The sequence below is a fragment of the Malus sylvestris genome, chromosome 13 (assembly GCF_916048215.2).
Source record: "Malus sylvestris chromosome 13, drMalSylv7.2, whole genome shotgun sequence".
Lineage (NCBI taxonomy): Eukaryota > Viridiplantae > Streptophyta > Magnoliopsida > Rosales > Rosaceae > Malus > Malus sylvestris.
In genome coordinates, this window is record NC_062272.1 from 480,769 (window position 1) to 501,784 (window position 21,016).

A 21,016-nucleotide genomic window follows, 5' to 3' on the forward strand; every position below is an offset into this window, starting at 1 on the left:
TGGACACGTATTCAAGTTGTGATTAAAAAATCAATTACTTGAACACATGTTCACCTGTTATTTATTAAGCTGTCGTTGATTTTTCAGCAACCAAGCTCTGTTCGAAAATGAGAAAGTTTGGCTGCTGAAAAGGGATCCAACAAAGTTTTTGATTGATCACAATATCATATTAATACGCAGCAAAAAGAAAAACATATCATATGATTAGTATAGTACTTTCCTTTCTTTGAAAAATTATGAGATATTTTTCATTGAACTCGGAATACAGAGTAAGACACATGTTATTACATAATTGGAGAAAAATGTATACGCAAGGGTTAGGATTATCTCCTCTCCTCTTTCTATCTCTTTCTATCTCCTCTTCTCACATTCTCTATTTTGTCTTTCTCTTTCTATAAAAAAAATTAATATAAGATGTTGACGTGGCTTAACCGTGACATTTCAAATAGGAGGGGTGGGAAGGGGAGAAAAAAAAAGAGAGGAGAGAATCCTACTCGGTATACATAGATCTCGAAATTTAAACTCTATCTAAAAAAATTTCTAAAAAGTTATCCAGATAAAAGAAAAATTACTGTTAAAAAAAAAAAAAAACTATAATGATTGATTTAGGGTGATACAATACAAAATTTACAAAATCCGATAACAGGTGAGTAGTGGATGAATCTGGAGCGCCAGTTTCAAAAATTAGGGCTTCCAGTCTCTCTCTTCTGGTCCTTCTAATCTTCTCCGCAGTTTGCGATTGCTGATTAGGGTTCGCTGGAGGAGATTGTGCAATCGCACAGTTGTGTTGAGTGTTTTCACCTTTCAGAGGCTCAAGGTTCGCCACCCCTGTCGGGGACTCAGGTAAGGTAGATTTCGTTCCGACGATTTGGAATTTGAAAATTGAAATTTGGAAGTACTGATATTATAACATTTCACTTTGTATAACGCTCCGAAAATCCATGGATGCCTTTATTTTTGTGTTCTGCTTGTTTCGTGTCGATTAATTGATTGAAGAGGAGTTTCTGCAACAAGGGTTTTATCATAATTCTTTAGGGATTTGATTGAGCAGTGTTATATTCCGCAATGGATTCTATGCATTTTTCTCCTTGGTTTGTTTTGCTGCGTTCAATCTTTTGCACAAGGATATGTCTTGTGTGTTTACAATGTGTATCTTTGAAAATTTCGATACAACCAGTTAGCCTGTTTTACTGAAAAGTAATCTGTTTTGTGAAGGATTGGAGTTGGGTTTCCGCTTAATAGAATTTCATGATAGTGGAGCTATATGGCAACCTATACAGGAAAAGGAGCCCCCTCAAATGGGTCTGTTTATGTTTGCAATCTGCCTGAGGGAACTGATGAAAATATGTTGGCTGAACATTTTGGCACCATTGGGTTGTTAAAGGTAGCGATTTTTACCGTTTATTGTTTAACCGACCTTCTGTATAAATGTCTTTGTATATCTGGAAAACTCATCAGTTTCTCCTGTGTTTCTCTTTTTAATCTTGCTTTCTACCATTTAGAAAGACAAGCGAACAGGTCGACCGAAAATTTGGCTATACCGAGACAAATTGACCAACGAGCCTAAGGGAGATGCTACTGTAACGTATGAAGATCCACATGCTGCATCAGCTGCCGTTGAATGGTTTAACAACAAGGAATTCCATGGTAATACCATTGGGGTTTTTATAGCCGAGTCCAAAAGCAAAGATGATCAGACTCATAACTCTGTGGTTGATCCAAGTTTTGGCGGTGATCTTGATGGACCAGAGGAAGCTGCTCAGGATACGAATGGGGGTGGTGGCGGTGGTCGAGGTCGAGGTGATGCTACTGGGAAAGCATGGCAACAAGAAGGAGACTGGACGTGTCCAAATACAAGGTCTGTGATGTGATATTGGTGAGCAGCTCTTTCTTGCACTTTTGTTGGCATTTTCATTCTTAAATGTAATGTTTATTCAGTAATAGCTTCTCATACTCTTTTTCTAACAGCTGTGCCAATGTGAATTTTGCATTTCGTGGTGTGTGCAATCGCTGTGGAAGTGCTCGACCAACTGGAGCTTCTGGTGGCGCAGGGAGTGGTGGTCGTGGCAGGGGTCGTGGCGTTGATACTGGGGGCCGTGGTGGTCCTATTGGTGCTCCTACAGGTGGACTCTTTGGTCCAAATGACTGGCCGTGTCCAATGTAAGACTGTTTTATTCTTCCTCCCCTCCCTCGTTTTAAGCCACTTCTTTCTTTATTATTATTGTTGTTGTTGTTGTCGTTGTTTTTAAGTTTCAGTCCCAAGTTTTGTCACGTATTTTTATATTCTGTTAATGAGGTGGAATTAGTAGAAACATGATTTCTTGGTTTTTTTAAACGACCTTTTATTCCATTCTCTTGTGGTTTTGATTTTCTTCACATTCTTACAAATCTATTATCATATTGCGAGGTTGTGGAAGTTAGGTAGTATCTTGCATCAACCTTGGTTAATATGTTGCTACTTGCTAGGACACAGAGAGATTTTATGCGTTAACTATTTTATGTAGCATTATAAGTTTCATACTTGAAGGCCAAGTTCGATGGGTATATTTGCACTAGCCTACTAATTGATGGTATTTGGATATAATTATTCATTCCGTAAGCAAACTCTATTTTGTTTGGGTTTGGCAGAATCATAGAAATGTCATTTAAATGCAGAGTGTATTATTGCTCACACTGCTTTGATTCTTCTTTTGTTTCAGGTGTGCCAACATCAATTGGGCAAAGCGTACAAAATGCAATATATGCAACACAAATAAACCAGGTCACAATGAAGGGGGTGTAAGGTATTGCATTACTATTACTTTAACCTATGCTTCTCTCAGTTGCCAATTAATTGCTGGTATCCATTGTGCGGGAAGATGGTGTAATACTGATAGTACGTAAATATAAATATGTACACAGTCTTGGTCTTGTCATTGATTCTTATCTATTTATGTCCATACCTAAATGTGTTGAACCATCCTGTTTCTCCTCCCCCCACAATCCAAAAGGGGGAAAAATCAATTTTGAATAAAAGCTATACGCTATTGTATTTTGTGTAAGAAAATTTGATCATACTTTCTTCTCCTTCTAAAAAAGTTAATTGGTCTTGTTTCACACACTAAAGGGATCCACTTTCTTTACTCTGCCCCTTTTTTTTTTCTTAAACTCTCGTATTTCTATCTAGCTGAAGAATTAGATGCACATTGGTGGTGGTTAATGAAGAAAGCAGTATGCTGGTTTTTCCTCTTTTCTTAGGTTATCTCTAGATTCTCTACTTTTATTAGAAATATTTTTCAGTCTCTATTGAAACATTCTCGTGAGTTTTATAGAGATATACTGATTTTCCTTTAAATCCATTTGACAGGGGGGGACGTGGTGGTGGTTACAAGGAACTTGATGAAGAAGAATTAGAGGAAATCAAGCGACGTAGGCGGGAGGCAGAAGAAGTAAGATGTATATGCATAAGCATTATTTGAACGTACTTATCTTTTGTTCTGGTTTAGAAGTGATTTTCTACCATTCTCAGGATGATGGAGAGATGTATGATGAGTTTGGCAACCTCAAGAAAAAATTTCGCGCTAAAACACAGCCAGAAGAAACTGGACGAGCTCTTCCAGGTGCCGGACGTGCTGGATGGGAAGTGGAGGAAATAGGTACGGATGCATTTTGTGGCACGATTATTCTTAATTAGGAGTATGTTGATATAGGTTTGAGTTTTAGATTTTAAATCCTTAATTCTAGAGGTATGTACATAAGATGTTAGTTATTATCGCATTCTTCAACATGATTGTCCTTTTTCCTTTTCCTCTCGATTCTACTTGGAATGTTTGGACATTTTTATTTAGGGAACTTTAACGAAAAGCACCCGGTACTGTTCACTTTAACGAAAAACCACATTTTTACACTAAAAAGTCAATCCTGGTACTATTCACTTTACCCTTTATTTTGTCCTTATCATTAAAACTCAAAGTTTTCAAGCCTTTTTCATTAGTTTTCCTTATTATTTACCATAGCACTTGAACGAAGCTGGTTTTAGGAGTTGCTGCTGCTTTCTTAGTCAAGCAAGATCCGCTTTTGGATTAGTGATTGACTTGGTTTGAAAAATGATATGGCAGGTGGCAGAGAGAGAAATAGAGAGAGGGGAAGGGAACACGATGATAGACCGAGCAGCAAGAACAGAGACAGAGATGATGGTTATAGGCGTCGAAGTCGAAGTAGAGAAAGGGAAAGGGATAGGGGGAGAGATAGACCTCGAGACCATGATTATGATCGAGAAAAAGAATACGGAAGGGAGAGGGATCGAGACCGGGGCCGGCACAGGCACCGTTATTGAAGGTTATGGGACAGTTTCCCAGTTTTGGTCCTCCGTGGAGGTGCATTTGTATTGAACTTTGTTTTACTTTGCATTTGAAGCTACTCGAATGGGGAATACGGGTCTACTCTCCGCTTTTTTCGAACCGCGATCTGCTCTCCATTCATGTGTAATTTGGTTTCCATGAGTTTATTTGCACTATTTGAATTTTGCTTTCAACATTTCTTTGTAAGTTATGAATATTATCAAGGGAACTTTAACGAAAAGCATCCGGTACCGTTCATTTTAACGAAAAATCATATTTTTACACTAAAAAGTCAATCCTAGTACTATTCACTTTATCCTTTATTTTGTCCTTATCAATTGTCTAATGGGAATGGGTTATTTTTCGTCATTGGATGGTTGGTTTATCTATCTTTTAATCCCAATTTTTCATGTATACTAGACCTGTAAACGGGTTGGGTTTATTGGGTTTGGGTCGGGTTGAACTGGATCTGTTAAGTTAACGGGTCATCCGAATCCAACCCGTTAAGCTAATAGGTCATCTGAATCCGACCCGTTAGGCTAACGGGTCATCCGTTTCACTCGTTAACAATTATTATTATTATTTTTATTGCATAAAGTTTATTTTTTGTTATTAAGACTTTACTAAAATTACTAAAATATCCTCAACTAATGGGTGTTAACGGGTCCTAATGGGTCTAATGGGTTGACCCAAAATGATCCATTATTTAACGGGTTGTTAACGGGTTCACCCGTTAACGATCCGACCTGTTAAGCATCCACCCAAATACAAATATTAACGGGTTGGGTTGGGTCGGGTTAACGGGTTAGGCCTAAAATGCTAGGCCTAATGTATACTAAGCATCGGTGCCATATATCATTTGATGCTATGATATTTGACATTTTTAGTGAAAATACCTCGTTTTACTATATATCAGGAAATGGTTTGAAACTGAGACATATTGAGTTGAAGAAAATGTCTTAATCATTATGGCAATCAACCGATTTTTTCATTCTTTTTTTTTATAAATATTTTTAGATGCTTAATATTAAAGGAAAATTAATGAAAATGATTTGAAAACTTTAAGATTTAACGATAAAAACAAAATAAAGGGTAAAGTGAATAGTACCAAGATTGACTTTTTAGTGTAAAAATGTGGTTTTTTGTTAAAGTGAACAGTACCATGAGCTTTTTGTTAAAGTTTCATATTATTAAATGGTGTGTATCCAATAAAAAATAAACACGTTAATTAAAACTGAAATAATAATTCAATCATCAATTTTTTCGATATCATGTAATTTTTAAAATTTTACCTATAAATTTAATCTCAACGACAGCATACTAAGTGACAAAGGAATATTATGATTATCAATTACTTGAGAGCAACCATCTTGACTTGCAGAATTTGTCATCTACAAACTGACAAAAATATCCCCACGTTATCTTTTTTATTTTTTCTTCTTCTATTTGCTGAACCAACACGTGTTTTTCTACATTATTCAAAATCTTGTTGGACGGATTTCCTAATTCCTTTTGTTTTTATTCCTTTCTGGTCAGAAACAGTCTTCTTCTTTGATAATTGGGGTTAGGGTTAGACAAGACCATACCGCCCTTTTATTATTGGGAACTTTAACGAAAAGCACCCGGTACTGTTCATTTTAACGAAAAACCATATTTTTACACTAAAAAGTCAATCCTGGTACTATTCACTTTACCCTTTATTTTGTCCTTATCATTAAAACTCAAAGTTTTCAAGCCCTTTTCATTAGTTTTCCTTTTATTTAAATCCCTAATATTTTTTTGTCTCAAAGTTTTGATTAAGATAGTTCTCACATTAGATAACATCAAAATGAGTTTGAATGAGCATTTTCCATGAGTAATTCAATTCACAAGTGTCGTTAGTTTCCCCTCTTTTCAAATAAACAAGCCAAAATCATCACATTATTTAGCTATAAAAGTAGAGAGAAAGTTCAACATGACTGCTTGATGAAGGCAACTCTAAACCTAAAATTAAATGAGATCAAAATACAGAAAATCTCATATTTTCATTATAAAAAAAAAAACCATACAGATATCATGATCAGTCAGTTTAACCCCAAATTTTCTCTTTGTATGGGGAATGGTTCACGGATTAAACTAAAGGATATAAAACAATGTTGATGGGCGATGATGCTACTAAAAGGAAGGGATCCTCCCCTCCTAATCCACGGAAATTCGTGCCGTTGAAATTTGATCAAACGGCTAAAGTTATTATAAATTTTAAAGTGAGTTTCTATTTGTAGTTGTTTGATCAATTTTCAACTGCACGAATTGCTTGATTTGATGAATTAAGAAGAAAGAATCCGAAAATAATGCTTTGCTTTCCCTACTAAAAGGTCAAAACTTGTACCATTTTATTTATTAAAAGGAGTCACTGCACTCCAAATTTGTGTACAGACACTTGCCTTTTGCCCCCTCCCCTGTCTTCTGACACACAACATGCATATTTCCTTTTACCCATTTTCTGGCGGTCTCTGTTAATGCAAATTGCAGGTAGAGAGGTTTAATTTCTTGAATCCGTTAATTCCAACAGCAGCAGCCGCCGCCGCCATGCCACACGTCTCCGATTTTCAAATACACATTAATGGTCAGCAAACATTCTTCGTCAGCGAGGTAATCAAACGAAAAATTCTATGGTGTTTCGGAGTAGATCATTACTTTTTTGCTAATTACAGCGCACTTCTTTTGCAGGAGATTTTGTCAACATATTCGGCAAGGTTGACGAAGATCATCAGGCAAGAAAGGAGAGGAACCCAGATCAAGAATTCCGGTATCAGAATCGATGACTTTCCCGGAGGCCCTGACGGGTTTGAGTTGGTTTCTCGATTCTGTTACAACAATGGGAGAATCACGCTCACAGTTTCAAACGTGTGCCTCCTCCACTGCTCCGCAATCTTCCTCGGCATGACCGAGAAGCTTTCACCCCGCAATTTGTTGCAGAAAACAAATACTTTTCTCGACGGACTTTTCGAGTGGTCGTTGAAAGACGTACTAGCCTGCCTGAAGAGCTGCCACTCGTTCTTCGACTGCGCAGATTCGTCCGGTCTTTTAGACAAACTCATTACTGCACTGCTAACAAAGATCGCTCAGAGTTCTGACGTAAGCAACCTCATTGCCTCGTCGCCTTCGTCTTCTCCGGAAACTGCATCTGGGTTCAGACTCTCTTCCAGCACCCCAAAATCGATCAGGCCGAGCTCGTCCAGCAGAGCGTGGTGGTTCGACGACGTGGCCGTTCTGCCACCAAATATCATTGCAAAACTCCTCCAGAATTTAGGTGCTTACGGACCCAAAAACAACAGCCTGATCCTCACCAGATTCCTCCTCCACTACTTGAAAATCTCAGCCCAGAGAAAGCCCGGGAACTCGAAATGCGAGCTCGGGAGGCTCGCAGACACGGCGGTTCACGGCGTGATCTTGGTGGGCAAAAAGGTGTTTTCATGCAGAGCTCTGTTCTGGGTTCTGAGGATTGTGTCTGGATTTGGAATTAGCAAAGAGTACAAAGTTGGGTTGGAGAGGTTGATTGGTGGTATGATCGATGAAGCCACGCTGGATGATTTGCTGGTGTCGGGGCACGACAGGGGGGTTTATGATGTTAATCTCGTGATTAGGATGTTAAGAGTGTTTGTTAATGGCGAAGGCGTTTCAGTGCAGAGGTTGAAGAAAGCTGGGAGATTGGTTGATAAGTACTTGGGTGAAATATCACCTGACCAGAATCTCAAGGTTTCTAAGTTTCTGGGAGTTGCAGAGAGCTTGCCTGATTGTGCTAGGGACTGCTTTGATGCGGCCTACAGAGCCATTGATATCTATCTTGAGGTAACCACTCCATTGCCATGCATTACCTTAATTCTTTACCCTTTTGTTTTTATTTTTTAGTGTGATTGATTGATTGTTAATCGTCGATTTTGGATCGAATGTTTGACAGGCTCATCCAAATCTTTCGTTCGAAGAGCGGGCGAGATTATGCAGATGCCTAAATTATGAGAAGCTGAGCTTAGAAGCATGTAAAGAGCTTGCCCAGAATCCTAAGATCCCACCAAGGGTTGCCATTCAAGCACTTATTTCTCAAAACTCCAAAATAACACCAACACAGCCAAAACTGGTTGTATATCGGAGTCCGCATTCTCATTTCCTTTCATGTTCCGATATGGTTTGGTACAAGAACGGCGGTGTGGAAGAAGACGAATCGACGTCGTTAAACTTGCAGAGGATGCAATGGAGGGTGGTGGAGTTGGAGAAACTGTGCAGGCAAATGAAGAGGCAAATGTCAAGGATGGTAAAACATAATGTCTTGACGACTATCACTCCAGCCCACACTCGAGCTTTTCCCAGACTTTGTTGATCCTTCATGTTTCAAATATTACTGAGGGTAAAACAGTAAAAGTATGTTATTATTTTGTATTCTCCCTTTATATTTACTCTGGAGATCAAAGTATGTAATTGGGGTTTATTGCTTGTAATTATTCCATTACCTGATAAGAATGATTTCATTTCATATCTAGTACAATAGAGTAGGAATGTTTAACATAATTAGTTTTTCTCAAGGTTTTAAAAAACTCTAGGTGCTAGTCGGGGAGGCAGGCTAGGCCGACTAGCCACCGCCTAGGACGCCTAGCCCTTACTGAATTTTCCTCTACATTTTGGCCTAACTTGCATTGGTCCTCCACCGTCTAGCACTTAGGTGCCGCCTAACACTTAAGCGCCGTCTAAACCTATTTTTAGAACAGTTTTCTATTGCCTTTTGGGGCAAATATGTACCGTGCAACAACGTAGTTTAGCTCTATAGTCTTGAAAATATCATTTGTCCGATCAAAGACGTTATCTCTATGGATTATTACAGACGTTAGAATTTGCCCTATGGCCTTCTAATTTAATCCGACACAGGACGGCATAAAATTGTAGCAATTAAATGCATAAGCAAAGGTTAACTTTTTAATTTGTGTTTTTTGTGTACGTGATTGCCTAGTTGAAGAAAAAGTCCAAGAAACTTGATCAATTAATTGAAACCATTGGCTTAAGCAGTATTAGAAGCCTTGTATCATGCATGTGAGCGACTAATGATGCCATTAATTTGTATTGATCCCGTGATTATACAGTAATTAAACACAACAAGCCATCTCATGTTTGATGGAATCCCCATTTGCATTCTCTCTGTTATGGCTTGCGATTCCTCATAATCTAACTATAGATACCACCTTATGAGATTTTCACCTCATACGGTTCCGTTCAACTTCGAATACGTGATGCCACCTCATGAGCTTTGAAATTCCATAATAAAAACTGATTTACCCGCTCCAACTCCTCCGAATGGCCCTATTTTTTTCTTTATGATGATAAGGCACAAAAGATCTCCTACTTTAATCCCTATTTTAGAAATAGATAATTTTATTTTAGTAGGCGGAGATACTTTAGAACAAAATTTCAATGCGTTTGGAGATGATAATTTAGGTTTTGTAGATACTCGCACAATATTTCCTATTCATAAATCTGGCATTGGTCAAAATGATCATTTTTCAAATCTTATTTACTAAATAATTATTATTTTTGTATGTTATCGATGCTTGATTATAATCAATTTGCATTTTGAATTAGCTTCTAGTTATTTTAGCCAATTATCAACAAAGAAAGCAGAAAGCTTAAATTTTTAATACAAATTGTGTATATAAAATAGTTTGAACCATGAATTCAGAAGTTTTGAAGCAAGATATTCTTGATTAAGGAATTCCTTCTTCAAAGTGAAGTGGCTTATCTACTAATTAGTCTATTAGATCACATTAACATGTTAACTCTGCGTATGACAACATCTTAAACCCTTTCGACTTCCCAACTCAAACGGAATGAAACCTAGCTATCCTAAAAGGACTAGAGCCAACGCAACATTTCAAGGGGCCGTCGTTATTAAGGATTAGAGCTAACACAAGCTAAAGCAAGCGTAACTTTTCGAAAGCTAACTTAAGGAGACAAATCTGAGCCGGTGAAATTGGGCACATGACGTGTCGAAAGAATAGTCTACTTTGATACCATAATAAACTTTGTAGACCCATGTAAGTCCACCACGAACATCACCGATGTTATTCAAACTTAATCACATATTGCTAGGTATTGAATTTGATTAGAAAAGATCTCGATGATATTAGGGGTGGAAACTTCCATATATTAATTGTATATTATTTTGTCATATAACCAATGTGAGAGCATAATCTCCAACAATCCTCCATAATGCAAAACATCAAAATGGGATCTTCGTTCGACGCTAATTTAAGCTCAAATTCTTTTCTTTCCTTTAATCATGGATTAATTAGCAAATTACTAATCACTTTCTCAGGGGATGATACTACACAGACCAAAATTTTAAACCAAATTTGGTAAACAAAATAATGTGGTTGTTGATGATTGAATTATCACTTAAGTGTTGATTAACGTATTTATTATCTATTGGTCTCCCTAACATTATACTTATCCCTAAGTTTATAATTTAATAAATAAATTAAAGGTTAGGTGGGAGTACAACATCGACATGACAGGTTTTGCTTGTTAGGAAATCATATTGGCAGGCACACCTTAAATTATATTAGAGAAGGATTAATAGTTAAGCCTACAATATTAATTATATTTAGGCGTTATACGTTTTATACTTCCTTTCTCCCTTCCCGTGCGTGTAAAGTGCAAGAAGAAATTTCATTTTATTATGTCAGCATCACTTTATAATTTTCTCACCGGCTCTCACTTTATACCTAAACAATTTTGCAGGTGGCAATGTATGCGCTTTTGGCAAGAAAAAGGTAGGATTGTAATTTGAAGGTGGTTATAAACGTGTTTAGGTCTGCTGGTCACGACAAAATATCGTTTCAATTGTATTTGAGTTTAAATTTTCATCTTTATAAACTGTTTATTCAATTTTTATAATTTTTTTAGTGCATCGACATGTTATAATAAGTGGAAGAAAAAAATGAATAGGTATGAGTATACACTTTGAGTCGAATAATAGGTCTGACTTTTAACAGTAAACATTTGAAGTGTTAAAAGTGGAAGAAATGACGGATGAGCAAGCGAAGGCTCACCAAAATAGCGTGTCAATTGAGTCGTCCACCACCGAAATATATGGACTATAGTCCCACCCTCCACGTTCTTCCCGAGATAACCTTTATCACTTCCATAACTTTCGGTCCAACAGAAATGCGCTTCCCTTTCCGAGCAAATTGTAGCAATAATTCATTAATTTTACCTTAATTTGAGTAATGATTCATCAACTAAAAATTTATTACCTCAACTCATTAAAACATGCATCTATAGTCCCTTAATTAAAAGTATATTACCATTGGTTCCTTAACTTTAATCCAACTGGGGAAATAGTCCTTCAACTTTAACTCAATTAGAACAATGATCCATCAACTTTAACTCAATTGTAGCAATGGTCATTCCAACATAACTCATTTTGACAAAATTCTAATGAAGTTGACGAAAATGACCATAACTACTGTTCGTGGTAGGAATTTCCGTCGGGGATGTTCTCTGGCCGACGAGCACACAGCTCCCCGAGAGGTTGGCACCGATTGATGATTTCTGTCAGGCTTCTGCTTTACTGGTGGGCTTATCGGGCAAAACTTGTCGGGCAAGGCTTGTCGGGCAAAGCTGAAAGAGAATGACAAAGTTAACTTTGAAAGGTGCCTTCGTGGGGCCTTAGGTGTAGGCCGTGAGACTTCCAGTCAATAACTAACTCAGTACTCGAACATATAATATTCGTTTCATTGATTGTATGAGTCTTATAACCATTATACTTCTAATTACCTGAACCCGAATAGCAGAATGAATCCAAATAGGTGCCTTTGTAGGGCCTTAGATATAGGTCTTGAGGCTTCCCATCATAATTCATTCCATACTCCAACGTTCTAACCCGAGGAATAGAATGAATCCAAATAGGTGCCTTTGTAGGGCCTTAGGTGTAGGTCTTGAGGTTTCCTATTAGAATTCATTCCATACTCAAACGTTATATGGTAATCATAATATAATAGAAATAAAACTAAGGAATAAGTCGATTACTTGCGCCCCAAGTAACTTCGGACTTCTTGTTTATCAAAGTTTGTCGTGGATGGGTTAAGTCCACATAAGGTTCTTTTTTTATGCCTTGAGGCCAAGGACTTTAAGTGATCAAATCTTACATGCCCGATGGCTTAAAACTTAGATCTAGTTTGAATTGTGAAGACATATTCAAATCGGATTCAAGCACAGAGAGAGTCTTTTAATAGCCATCTTACTAGAAATAACTTGAATACAACTTGAAGTATACAACATATTGCTAGGTTAATGAATGAAAAGACAGAAACAAAGAGGGTCGGGCAAGGCTGATCGTCTTGCAACTTCTTATCTTTGTGGTTTATCAAGGGGGTTGAGAGCTTTAGAAAAGGGGTAGGGAGATGAGTTTACAGAAAGAAATCGATACTACAGTAAGAGTTGAACATGGTAGCAGAGCTATTACAAAGGCTTGAGTGAGGGTTTATCCCGAAAGGGATGAAGGCTTGGGCTGACCACAACTTCGTTTGAAGGCAAATCTGGCTTTTGAGCAGAGTTTGTGCTTGTATTTGTTTGTTTGTTTGAGTGTCCCTAACTCTGATTTCTCTTTCCTCTTTTATAGACACTTTGGCTTGGCCTCATGTAGCAGTAATCTTGCCTGAATGTAGTTTGAAGGATAGTGACTCATCAGCTATTTACTTGTACTGCCACTGTAAAGTACTTTTGGGCTGATTAGCTGGCTGGTCCATACCACTTGGTCTTTGGGTAGGTGAGCAAGTGGTGCAAATGGTCTGCACCTAGTCGAGAAAGGCATTTTCTGCCTTCTGGGCTTAGGCTGGACTTCGGGCTTCTCTCCTCTTTTTGGGCCAACTCCCTTTTAAGCCTAAAGTTTAAGTTTTAACCCAAACAACTATACGTTTTGATGAGTTGATGAATCCCAATCGTAGCAATAGTCTTTCCAACATAACTTATTTTGACAAAATTCTAACGAAATTGACAAAAATGACCATAGCTACACATTTTAATGAGTTAAGAAACTAATGGTAATTGATTTTTAGTTGAGAAACTATTCCTTAAATTTGATTGAAGTTAAGAGATAATTTCTACAATTTACTTTTTCCTTTCAATTCTCCACCTGCAACCAGCACCAACCTCCAAGAAGACTCGGGGCAACATCGTAAATTAAAAATGCAGGCAGCGGTATTTTTGTCGGAACCGCGTCTTCAAACGCACTAACCTTTTCTTATCCGAAATTGCATGCCAAATTGCCAATTGCCAAACTTCCTCTCTCTTTCCGTACTCCCCCTGTATTATAATCCTGTGTGTGTCCAATATTATATATATACACACCGCCCGCTTGTGCTTATCTTTCAGTCGGCTCGACATTTGGGAACATTTTCCCGGAAAATATATTTTTCCCCGGAAAGTTATCTTTCCCCGGAAAGTTATCTTTCCCTCAAAACACTCTTATCTCTGACCATGTACCTAACGGAAATCTCCAACTTCCCGTCACTCCTTCCCTTCCGGGGTGCTAAGAAACATTCCGTTCCGTCCAATTTGGATCTCATCTCTAGCTCCTTCGATGACGCTGTGCTCCGCCACTTGAAATCTCTCGGTCCGCCGTCCATCAGCTTGTCCTGGCTCTCCAAGGCCGTTGATTTTCTCGCCTTGACTCACTCCGAAGCGAGAAACCTCATATCCGATCTCAAGGTCGCGCCGCCTCTAGATGATTCGCTCGCTTGGTATTTGGACCATAGCGTCAAGCTCTTGGACCTCTGCAACTCCATCTCTGCCGAGATCGAACGCCTTCGCCAGCGCCGCCTTCATCTCACCTTCGTTCTTCACCTTCTCGGCGACCGAAAGGGTGAAGAGCTCCCGTCGCCGGAGAATCTCCGCCGATCTCGTATGTCTCTATCCGATTTCGATCGTGGTGCTTCTTCTGGCTTTGGAAAGCGGAGCAAGGCCGAAGCCTTGGTCAGAGATCTGAACTTGGGCCTGACTCGCCTGAGCAACGCGCCACGTGGCAAGATCTCCAGCGTAGCAAAGCTCGTGCGTCGAACAGTGCGCGCGGTGGGACTGGTGACTGTGTTCATCGCCGGAATCGCGGTGTCGACAATCCACGGATCTCCGGATATGGTTAGGGTCCGAGCCTCGGCGGAGTTTCCATGGGCCGAGTCGTTCAACGAGCTTGAATCGGCAGTCTGGGCCGAGTTGAAACGGCGATTCGGGCGCGGCAATGACGAGAAACTGGAAGGGATGTTGGAAGAGTTGGATGACGTGGGAACACGTGTTAAGGAGGCGTGTGGGGTCGTGGATGACCTGGCAGGAGTTGCGGAAGTGAACAAGGAGGAGAAGGAGCGGTTTTACGAGGTCGTAAAAGTGCTGGGGAAGGCAACGGCGTCGTTTTCGGATGGGTTGGATAGGTTGAGTAGCGGAGTGAACGAGATGTTTGATGGTGTTTTTGCGCAACAGAAACCATATGACGGAGAATGTTAGAGTTAGCGGAGTGGGGAAAAAGCCATGAAATTGAAATCTTAAAGCAAGAAACAACCTCCAAAAGTACAAGCACAAATTGCAAAAAGATTGGTGGAACGACATGTCGTTTGCCTTGTAAATTGTAATCGTTCTCTTGGCTTTACTTTTACCGATGAAGCAAATTATAATCGGTGTTCTAAGTTCTAACCTCTTAATACAAATGTCAATTACAATTTAAGCCATTTTAATCACGTCAAATGTGAAAAGTAAAGCTCATTTCAAAAGTTTTATGTCTGATTATAAGAAATAATTCACAGTTCATTTGATCTGTTGTCGATACATGAAAAATTCTTATTAAAAATGTCTTGGAAAGTGGGAAGATATGATTGACTTCTCACTCATTTTGATGTGATGATTAGAAGATTTCTTACACGAGGAGGTTTGTTTTTCCTCTTTCGAAGTCAGCATTTTTTAGTTTTATGAAATGAAGGAGGTTGACCAAATTAGGGTTTAGGATGGTGTATGTGTATGGAGTTAGGTATATTGAACAGTTTCACTTTATTTGCAACAACATAAGAAAAGTCTGACATGTTTGCATTTAGCTTTCTTTCTTTGAGATTTAGGATAGTTTAGAACTTTAGATTAGTCTTTTTTTGTCAACTGAAATATGCCACTGAAAGACTACTGAGACAAAGATGGGTTGTCAAGAACGTAAAGGAGGTATGATGAATAGTTGGTCAGATCTAATATGGATCGTACGGTAGTTGGAGTCGGTAGTTTTCCTAGGGTTCCCTCATCTAGGATCCCTAGAGAAGAGGATTAAGTTAGCTCTTGCAAACAGCTTGATGCATTGTCTCCATTCAACCCTTTAAACGAAATGCTAACTAATACATTATACAACGAGCGTATTGCTAATTATTTAAAATAAACTAATTATTTATTTATCTTAGTGGTATTTCTCTTCTCAGTATTGAAATATATCTTAAATTCGAATTCTCCGTCCTTTGGATAAAAAAAATATTCATAATGAAGTTTAAGGGTGGGTACAGTTTGATGTTAGGCATGAGGAAGATGAGAGGGAGATGAGGTTTGCCCAACTTTCCTAATTCTCAAGTTTGTGACTCGTGAGAGACATGGGAGAAGTGGGAAAGCCAGTCTCCCACAAGCTACGCCTACTGTGCAATTCCAAACTCCGCACATTGCGCACATGGTAAACGTGCATTGAGAAGAAATATAAGATTAGATTGTCCGCTGACATTGTAAAAGTGCAAATCTCTCCCCTCATCTCAGAAGTATAAGATTGATTAGGGACAATCTTATGCCTTAAATAATTCCACTATTTTATTTAGGGGTGTGTTATCCACACACCTCATTTTACTTCTCACACACCCCTGGATAATTTATGTCCGTTAATCTTCTTCAATTCATCCGATTTGACGGCCAAAAATTAAAAAGGTATGTGAGAAGTAAAATAGGATATGTGGATATCACACCCCTTTTATTTAAGGTTTCACCTTCTCCACATTCGCGCTTTTTTTTTTTTCGAACACCAGTTTTTCCTTGTACACACGTCCATTTATTTCTAGCCTTTGAATTAATTAAGTCAAACAAAATCAAAGATCAGTAATAAACAAGAGTACATAAGAAGAAAAGTCGTTCTTCTCATTTACAAGCGCTCAACAGAAACTCTGGAATTCTAATACACGCTACTTCTCTTTCGGTTACATAAACAACATTCCAAAATAATCAGTTACAAGTTACAACAAAGCTGTATTAAATTTTCTTCAACAAGACGCGGGCGGAGGAGCAACTTCTAGTTATGCGTTTTCGAGGTTTTAGTGTTGACAACAAATTTAATGATTCCATGAGATGCTGCTTGAATGCGTTGTGAGGAACAATGCTCTCAATGGCAGGTGTGTTCTACATCTTCCGCAGGGAACGGTATTGCAAGCGAACATTCTCTCCAGTTGCAATAATCTTGAGCAAGTACCTGCAACAATACACCCACACACACACTCACTCACTCAATCAAACAAGCATGCTCACACCACATATATATAGGTATAACTTGTAGACTCGTGGGTAATAAGGCAACGTGAAAAAAATAAGCACATTACGTGACAAAAGCACAGAGGTTAGTCATGCTAACTCACCAGCCATTCAGACACTGGGATGTGATGACCGCTTCCTTGCCAACAAATTTTTCTGGAGTCCTCCTGTTCCCCTGCATAATTAAGTATTCACTTTACAAGTCCTACCTATTTGAACCACAAGAACCATCATTTCCAGATAAGCAATGAAACAAACTCACCTTAATGACCACTTTTTCATTCACAGAAAACGGGTACTGCACCCCACGAATCCCATCATCACCAATATCTCCATTTTCCTGCATAGCACAAAATATTATTCACTAAAAATGCTTGAAACATGGATGTTGGTGTACAATAATCTGCTAAACCTTTCCCATAAAGTTCCCATGAACAAGATATTAAGGTAGTGATGTTCTGAAGATGGCTTGCATGACTTCAATAGTGTAAATGGGCTAGGAAGCATTTTTATTACACACCTTGTTTGGTCTTCTTGAAGCCATTTGGTCAACCAATTCTTTCCGACGCTTTCGGACAGTCGCATTATGAAATAGCCTTCGATCATCCTCATGCTTCACTGCTGCAGCTGCAGCTCTAAGCGCTGTTGAGGAAATGATTTTATGTCAATATACAAATAGAAATATATTGCTCATAAAAGTAAATGGGAATGTAGGTGTAGCTTGCTGATCCACAGCTGAAAAATATAATGTGTGCATTTGTACGCTTTTAATTTTTCAGAAAGAACATGAAATAGAATGGAATAAGAATTTATTTAGGAAGCAATAAAAAGAAAAATGGAATGTACCAAGATTAGGAACCAAAGACCCGGTCTCAATTTCTGCACAGCAGAGGGTGCATCTTGACTGTGACAGGAAAAAAAGAAGTTATGATTCTAGTCCCTTCCCATCTGCAGGTTATAAATATACATGCGCAAATCCCTGAGCCCACTACAGAGCAATTATAGCAGCATTTCTAATATTTCTTCTAATACCAGGAGGATAGCCTACTTACTGTTTCAATGACTCTTCTCAACATGAGACCACCGAATGAATGCCCACAAGAAACTAACATAGCATCTTCGAGGAATGACCCACTAAAGCATTTACAGATCATACAGAAAAAGGTGAAAAAGAAGAAACTTTAGCACATAATCGAACAGAACATTATACGAACAAAACATGTAAACATGATGAACAAGTGGAAGGACGAATTTCCAAAGAAAAGACTTCTTTCAGAAATATGAAAACAGTGAGACTCAATTTAAAAGTTTGCTACGCAGGTAAGGAATTAAGTTCAGGGACAAATAACAACTTACGATACGGGATCTGAGAGAACACTTCTTAAAGATGGTTCCTTGTTTAAACTGTTTCGAGCTACCTGAAAATTCAAATTTCATAATACAAAAGCTGTCAGCCTGGGGCATGCATGGGTTTAAAGACTAACAATTGCCTTTTTGGTTAATCCTGTCAACAATTTTCTTGAAAGACTCCATCTATGGCCTTGCTGTGCATCAGCTACTGGAAGATAAAACTTACATAAGTGTTATCTGAACGACTGCCCAATACATCTTCCTCAGCAGAAAGATCATCCATAAACTGGCTTACAGATATTGGGACATAGCTGTGGGGAATGACATGACCAGCCGCTGCAATTGGAGAACAATCTAATATAGCATTACCTTGCGGCATGAGCCTAAATGCAAGCGATGCCCTACAAACACGAAATGCAATTATGTTAACTCCAAATGAATTTCCTATAAATTTGATTGAAATGGTGGAAAAATAAAGCACTGCATGAGAACAGCCAAGGCAACCAGATAACTTGTACCTCCCACCACTACTAATGCCAGAGGAGTAATCAGGTGCAGCTTTATACGGTGCAGCAGGGCGAAGGCCAGCAGTAGCATGGCTGAGTGCCTTGCCTGTAAGCAGTAAAAGATCCCCAGGAGCTGACCCACCATCTGCTACGTACCAACGACCATTGGGGTCACATACCTAAACAAAAAATAGTTTTCACAAGTAATTTTCAGAAATCATGAAGTGAATGATCCTCTGTCAGAAGGGTTTAGAAAACAATTGAAACAAATGATAATAAGATGTAAAGCTCATATATGCAAACGACAACCAAGTAAAAGAAGGGCACCTGTATACCAGGACTGTCTGAGGAAACCAATGTTAACAATCCCTTCTCAACTTCAGCATTCATTCCCGGCTTCCCTCCCCCAATAGCACCTTTTCCATTTTGCAAGGAAGCATTTGAGTAGGTTGCAACAAGAACTGATGAGGACACCTCATTCGCGGGCAATGGAGTATCGTCAAGTAAATGGTTGAAAACACTGCAAAGTACAGGTGTTACATAAGAGCAGATATACAATATTGGTTAACAGGAAATCTAAAAGAAAAAGTTAAGTGTAAGAAACGATTAAAGAGACACCATCACCATCCTTACTTGCTTCGCAAACGAAGATGCCTAGCTATTGCACACAAAGCCACGTGGGCCGCCTTGCCCATGCACCTAAAAATATCCGCCATGCATGGCGGGGATGAGTCCCAATCTTCCAAAGCCCTGCAACAAGTGAAGCTCTTTAGACTCCCAAATCAATTCTCCGAGGACAACCATGTCAAGACGGTTATTGTAAAGCTCAATTCGACAAGAAACAGACAGATAAATAAGTACATAAACAAAGAATCACAGTTTTAAGCTCACAGCTGAATGCAATGTAATTAGCAATCACAATGTGAAACTCGAAAAAGGCGAATGCTTTGGCCAAAAAAACACACATTGCAACCTGCACTAATCACCAACACTGCAACACAATCCTAGCCCTAATTCTAATTTACCAACTGATTCAAAATTAAGCAAAATACCTGCCAGCTCTGTACATGTGAACTCCACGGCTTCCTTTCCCAACACCGAGCTGAGCTCTACTCCTAAAATACAACCTGGAGGCTTCCAAGCCGCACCGCAGGAGCGCCGTGTCGTCGCTGCCCAATTCGATGACGGCCGCATTGTGCCTCGTCAGAGACCCCGAGAGCGCATCCACCGCCCTCACATACGACCCGCCAGGTGCCCCGTGGTACGGGGTAATATCGGAGAGCCGGACCCTCGCAAGCTGGCATTGGATTGTCGGCGCAGGCTCGCCGGACGGGTGGGCGGCCGCAATCGGCAGGACGTGGTCGAGAGGCGGCGGAACAGGAAGAGCATGGCGGGGGAGAGGCGAGGGGTGCTGCTGGGAGTGTGTAGGGGTTGCCGTGGGTGATCTAATGGCGGTGGGGGTGGTGGCGGAGGAGGGGGGAGTAGTGATTGAGTGCGACGCGGGTGCTGCAGAGTTGTGCTGCTGCATCATGATCACGACCATCAATCATTCTGAAGCAGCTTGATGCTTGCTTGCTATCAATGAAGTGGCTTCCAATTTCCTTCCTTTTTTTTGGGGTTAATTTCTGAGAATCATTTTCTACTTTCTGGGAAAGTTAAAATATCTGAATTGTGACTGGTTTTTTTTATTTATTTTTAATCTCTAATCAACGAAAGAACCCCTTGGAAGAAAAGGGCAGTTTCCGTTTAGGTTTTAGGGTTTTTGCTGGAGAAAACGACTGTGAGAAGAAGCTGCGTGGGAGGAGGAAGCTCTCCTTCTCTCTCTCTCTATTTATTTATTTACTTAATATTTTTCTCTCAATTTTTCCTCTTTAGATATTTTATCTTGTATGGTTGACTGAGCGGTTTGTACTTTGACTATTTTCAGCTGTGTAGGCGCATGGTTCTAACGGAAACTTCTTAATTATCACCAAAATTAAGGACCATAGACGGAAATGTTGTTCCTTTGTGACCGAGAGGTTACGAGTTTCAATTGTGAAAATGATATCTTTACAAAGTAAGAGTATGATGATGTTCTTTTGACTCTCACAAAATGAGAAATCTTGTTGACTTCCTTTGTGACCGAGAGGTTACGAGTTTCAATTGTAAAAATGATATCTTTACAAAGTAAGAGTATGACGATGTTCTTTTAACTCTCACAAAATGAGAAATCTTGTTGACTTAAAATCATCATTACCATCAAATTAAAACTACAAATATTGTAATAGATGGAAATATCAATTTTGATGGGTT

At 39.1% G+C, this 21,016-nt stretch overlaps 4 protein-coding genes across 5 annotated transcripts; 3 read left to right on the plus strand and 1 right to left on the minus strand.

Moving 5' to 3' along the window:
• The first annotated feature begins 632 nt into the window (after positions 1-632).
• LOC126595766 (transcription initiation factor TFIID subunit 15-like) lies at positions 633-4,610 on the plus strand. Of its 2 annotated transcripts, none has more exons than XM_050262074.1 (8): positions 633-848; positions 1,216-1,384; positions 1,503-1,858; positions 1,969-2,160; positions 2,700-2,783; positions 3,347-3,428; positions 3,509-3,635; positions 4,098-4,610. In XM_050262074.1, the coding sequence occupies exons 2-8, from the start codon at positions 1,265-1,267 to the stop codon at positions 4,313-4,315; spliced, it is 1,179 nt and encodes a 392-aa protein (XP_050118031.1). In that variant the 5' UTR covers positions 633-848; positions 1,216-1,264; the 3' UTR covers positions 4,316-4,610. The 2 variants fall into 2 exon arrangements, with proteins under 2 accessions (XP_050118031.1, XP_050118032.1); XM_050262075.1 differs by having other exon boundaries at positions 633-843.
• Positions 4,611-6,717: 2,107 nt separating this feature from the next.
• Positions 6,718-8,829, plus strand: LOC126595764 (BTB/POZ domain-containing protein At3g19850-like). Its single transcript, XM_050262072.1, has 3 exons — positions 6,718-6,950; positions 7,029-8,150; positions 8,260-8,829. The coding sequence occupies exons 1-3, from the start codon at positions 6,888-6,890 to the stop codon at positions 8,674-8,676; spliced, it is 1,602 nt and encodes a 533-aa protein (XP_050118029.1). The 5' UTR covers positions 6,718-6,887; the 3' UTR covers positions 8,677-8,829.
• Positions 8,830-13,823: 4,994 nt separating this feature from the next.
• LOC126596697 (UPF0496 protein 4-like) lies at positions 13,824-14,840 on the plus strand. Its single transcript, XM_050263368.1, has one exon. It carries the CDS (start codon positions 13,824-13,826, stop codon positions 14,838-14,840), a length of 1,017 nt encoding a protein of 338 aa, XP_050119325.1.
• Positions 14,841-16,394: 1,554 nt separating this feature from the next.
• Positions 16,395-20,548, minus strand: LOC126595762 (uncharacterized). The gene is made up of 12 exons (XM_050262071.1): positions 19,777-20,548; positions 19,358-19,474; positions 19,052-19,244; positions 18,737-18,903; positions 18,445-18,619; positions 18,225-18,286; positions 17,921-18,002; positions 17,715-17,772; positions 17,389-17,510; positions 17,131-17,208; positions 16,973-17,043; positions 16,395-16,809 (listed from the first exon to the last, which is right to left on the minus strand). Exons 1-12 carry the CDS (start codon positions 20,265-20,267, stop codon positions 16,740-16,742), a joined length of 1,686 nt encoding a protein of 561 aa, XP_050118028.1. The 5' UTR covers positions 20,268-20,548; the 3' UTR covers positions 16,395-16,739.
• Positions 20,549-21,016: the final 468 nt, after the last annotated feature.

Coding starts and splice junctions, on each gene's coding strand:
- LOC126596697 (XM_050263368.1), top strand. CDS start 13,824: ATGTACCTAACGGAAATCTCCAACTTCCCGTCACTCCTTCCCTTCCGG.
- LOC126595764 (XM_050262072.1), top strand. CDS start 6,888: ATGCCACACGTCTCCGATTTTCAAATACACATTAATGGTCAGCAAACA. Junction 6,951..7,028: donor AAACATTCTTCGTCAGCGAG/GTAATCAAACGA, acceptor CTTCTTTTGCAG/GAGATTTTGTCAACATATTC. Junction 8,151..8,259: donor CCATTGATATCTATCTTGAG/GTAACCACTCCA, acceptor AATGTTTGACAG/GCTCATCCAAATCTTTCGTT.
- LOC126595762 (XM_050262071.1), bottom strand. CDS start 20,267: ATGGTCGTGATCATGATGCAGCAGCACAACTCTGCAGCACCCGCGTCG. Junction 18,904..19,051: donor CAGACAGTCCTGGTATACAG/GTGCCCTTCTTT, acceptor TTTTTTGTTTAG/GTATGTGACCCCAATGGTCG. Junction 17,044..17,130: donor ATGAAAAAGTGGTCATTAAG/GTGAGTTTGTTT, acceptor TTAATTATGCAG/GGGAACAGGAGGACTCCAGA.
- LOC126595766 (XM_050262074.1), top strand. CDS start 1,265: ATGGCAACCTATACAGGAAAAGGAGCCCCCTCAAATGGGTCTGTTTAT. Junction 2,161..2,699: donor AATGACTGGCCGTGTCCAAT/GTAAGACTGTTT, acceptor CTTTTGTTTCAG/GTGTGCCAACATCAATTGGG. Junction 2,784..3,346: donor CACAATGAAGGGGGTGTAAG/GTATTGCATTAC, acceptor TCCATTTGACAG/GGGGGGACGTGGTGGTGGTT.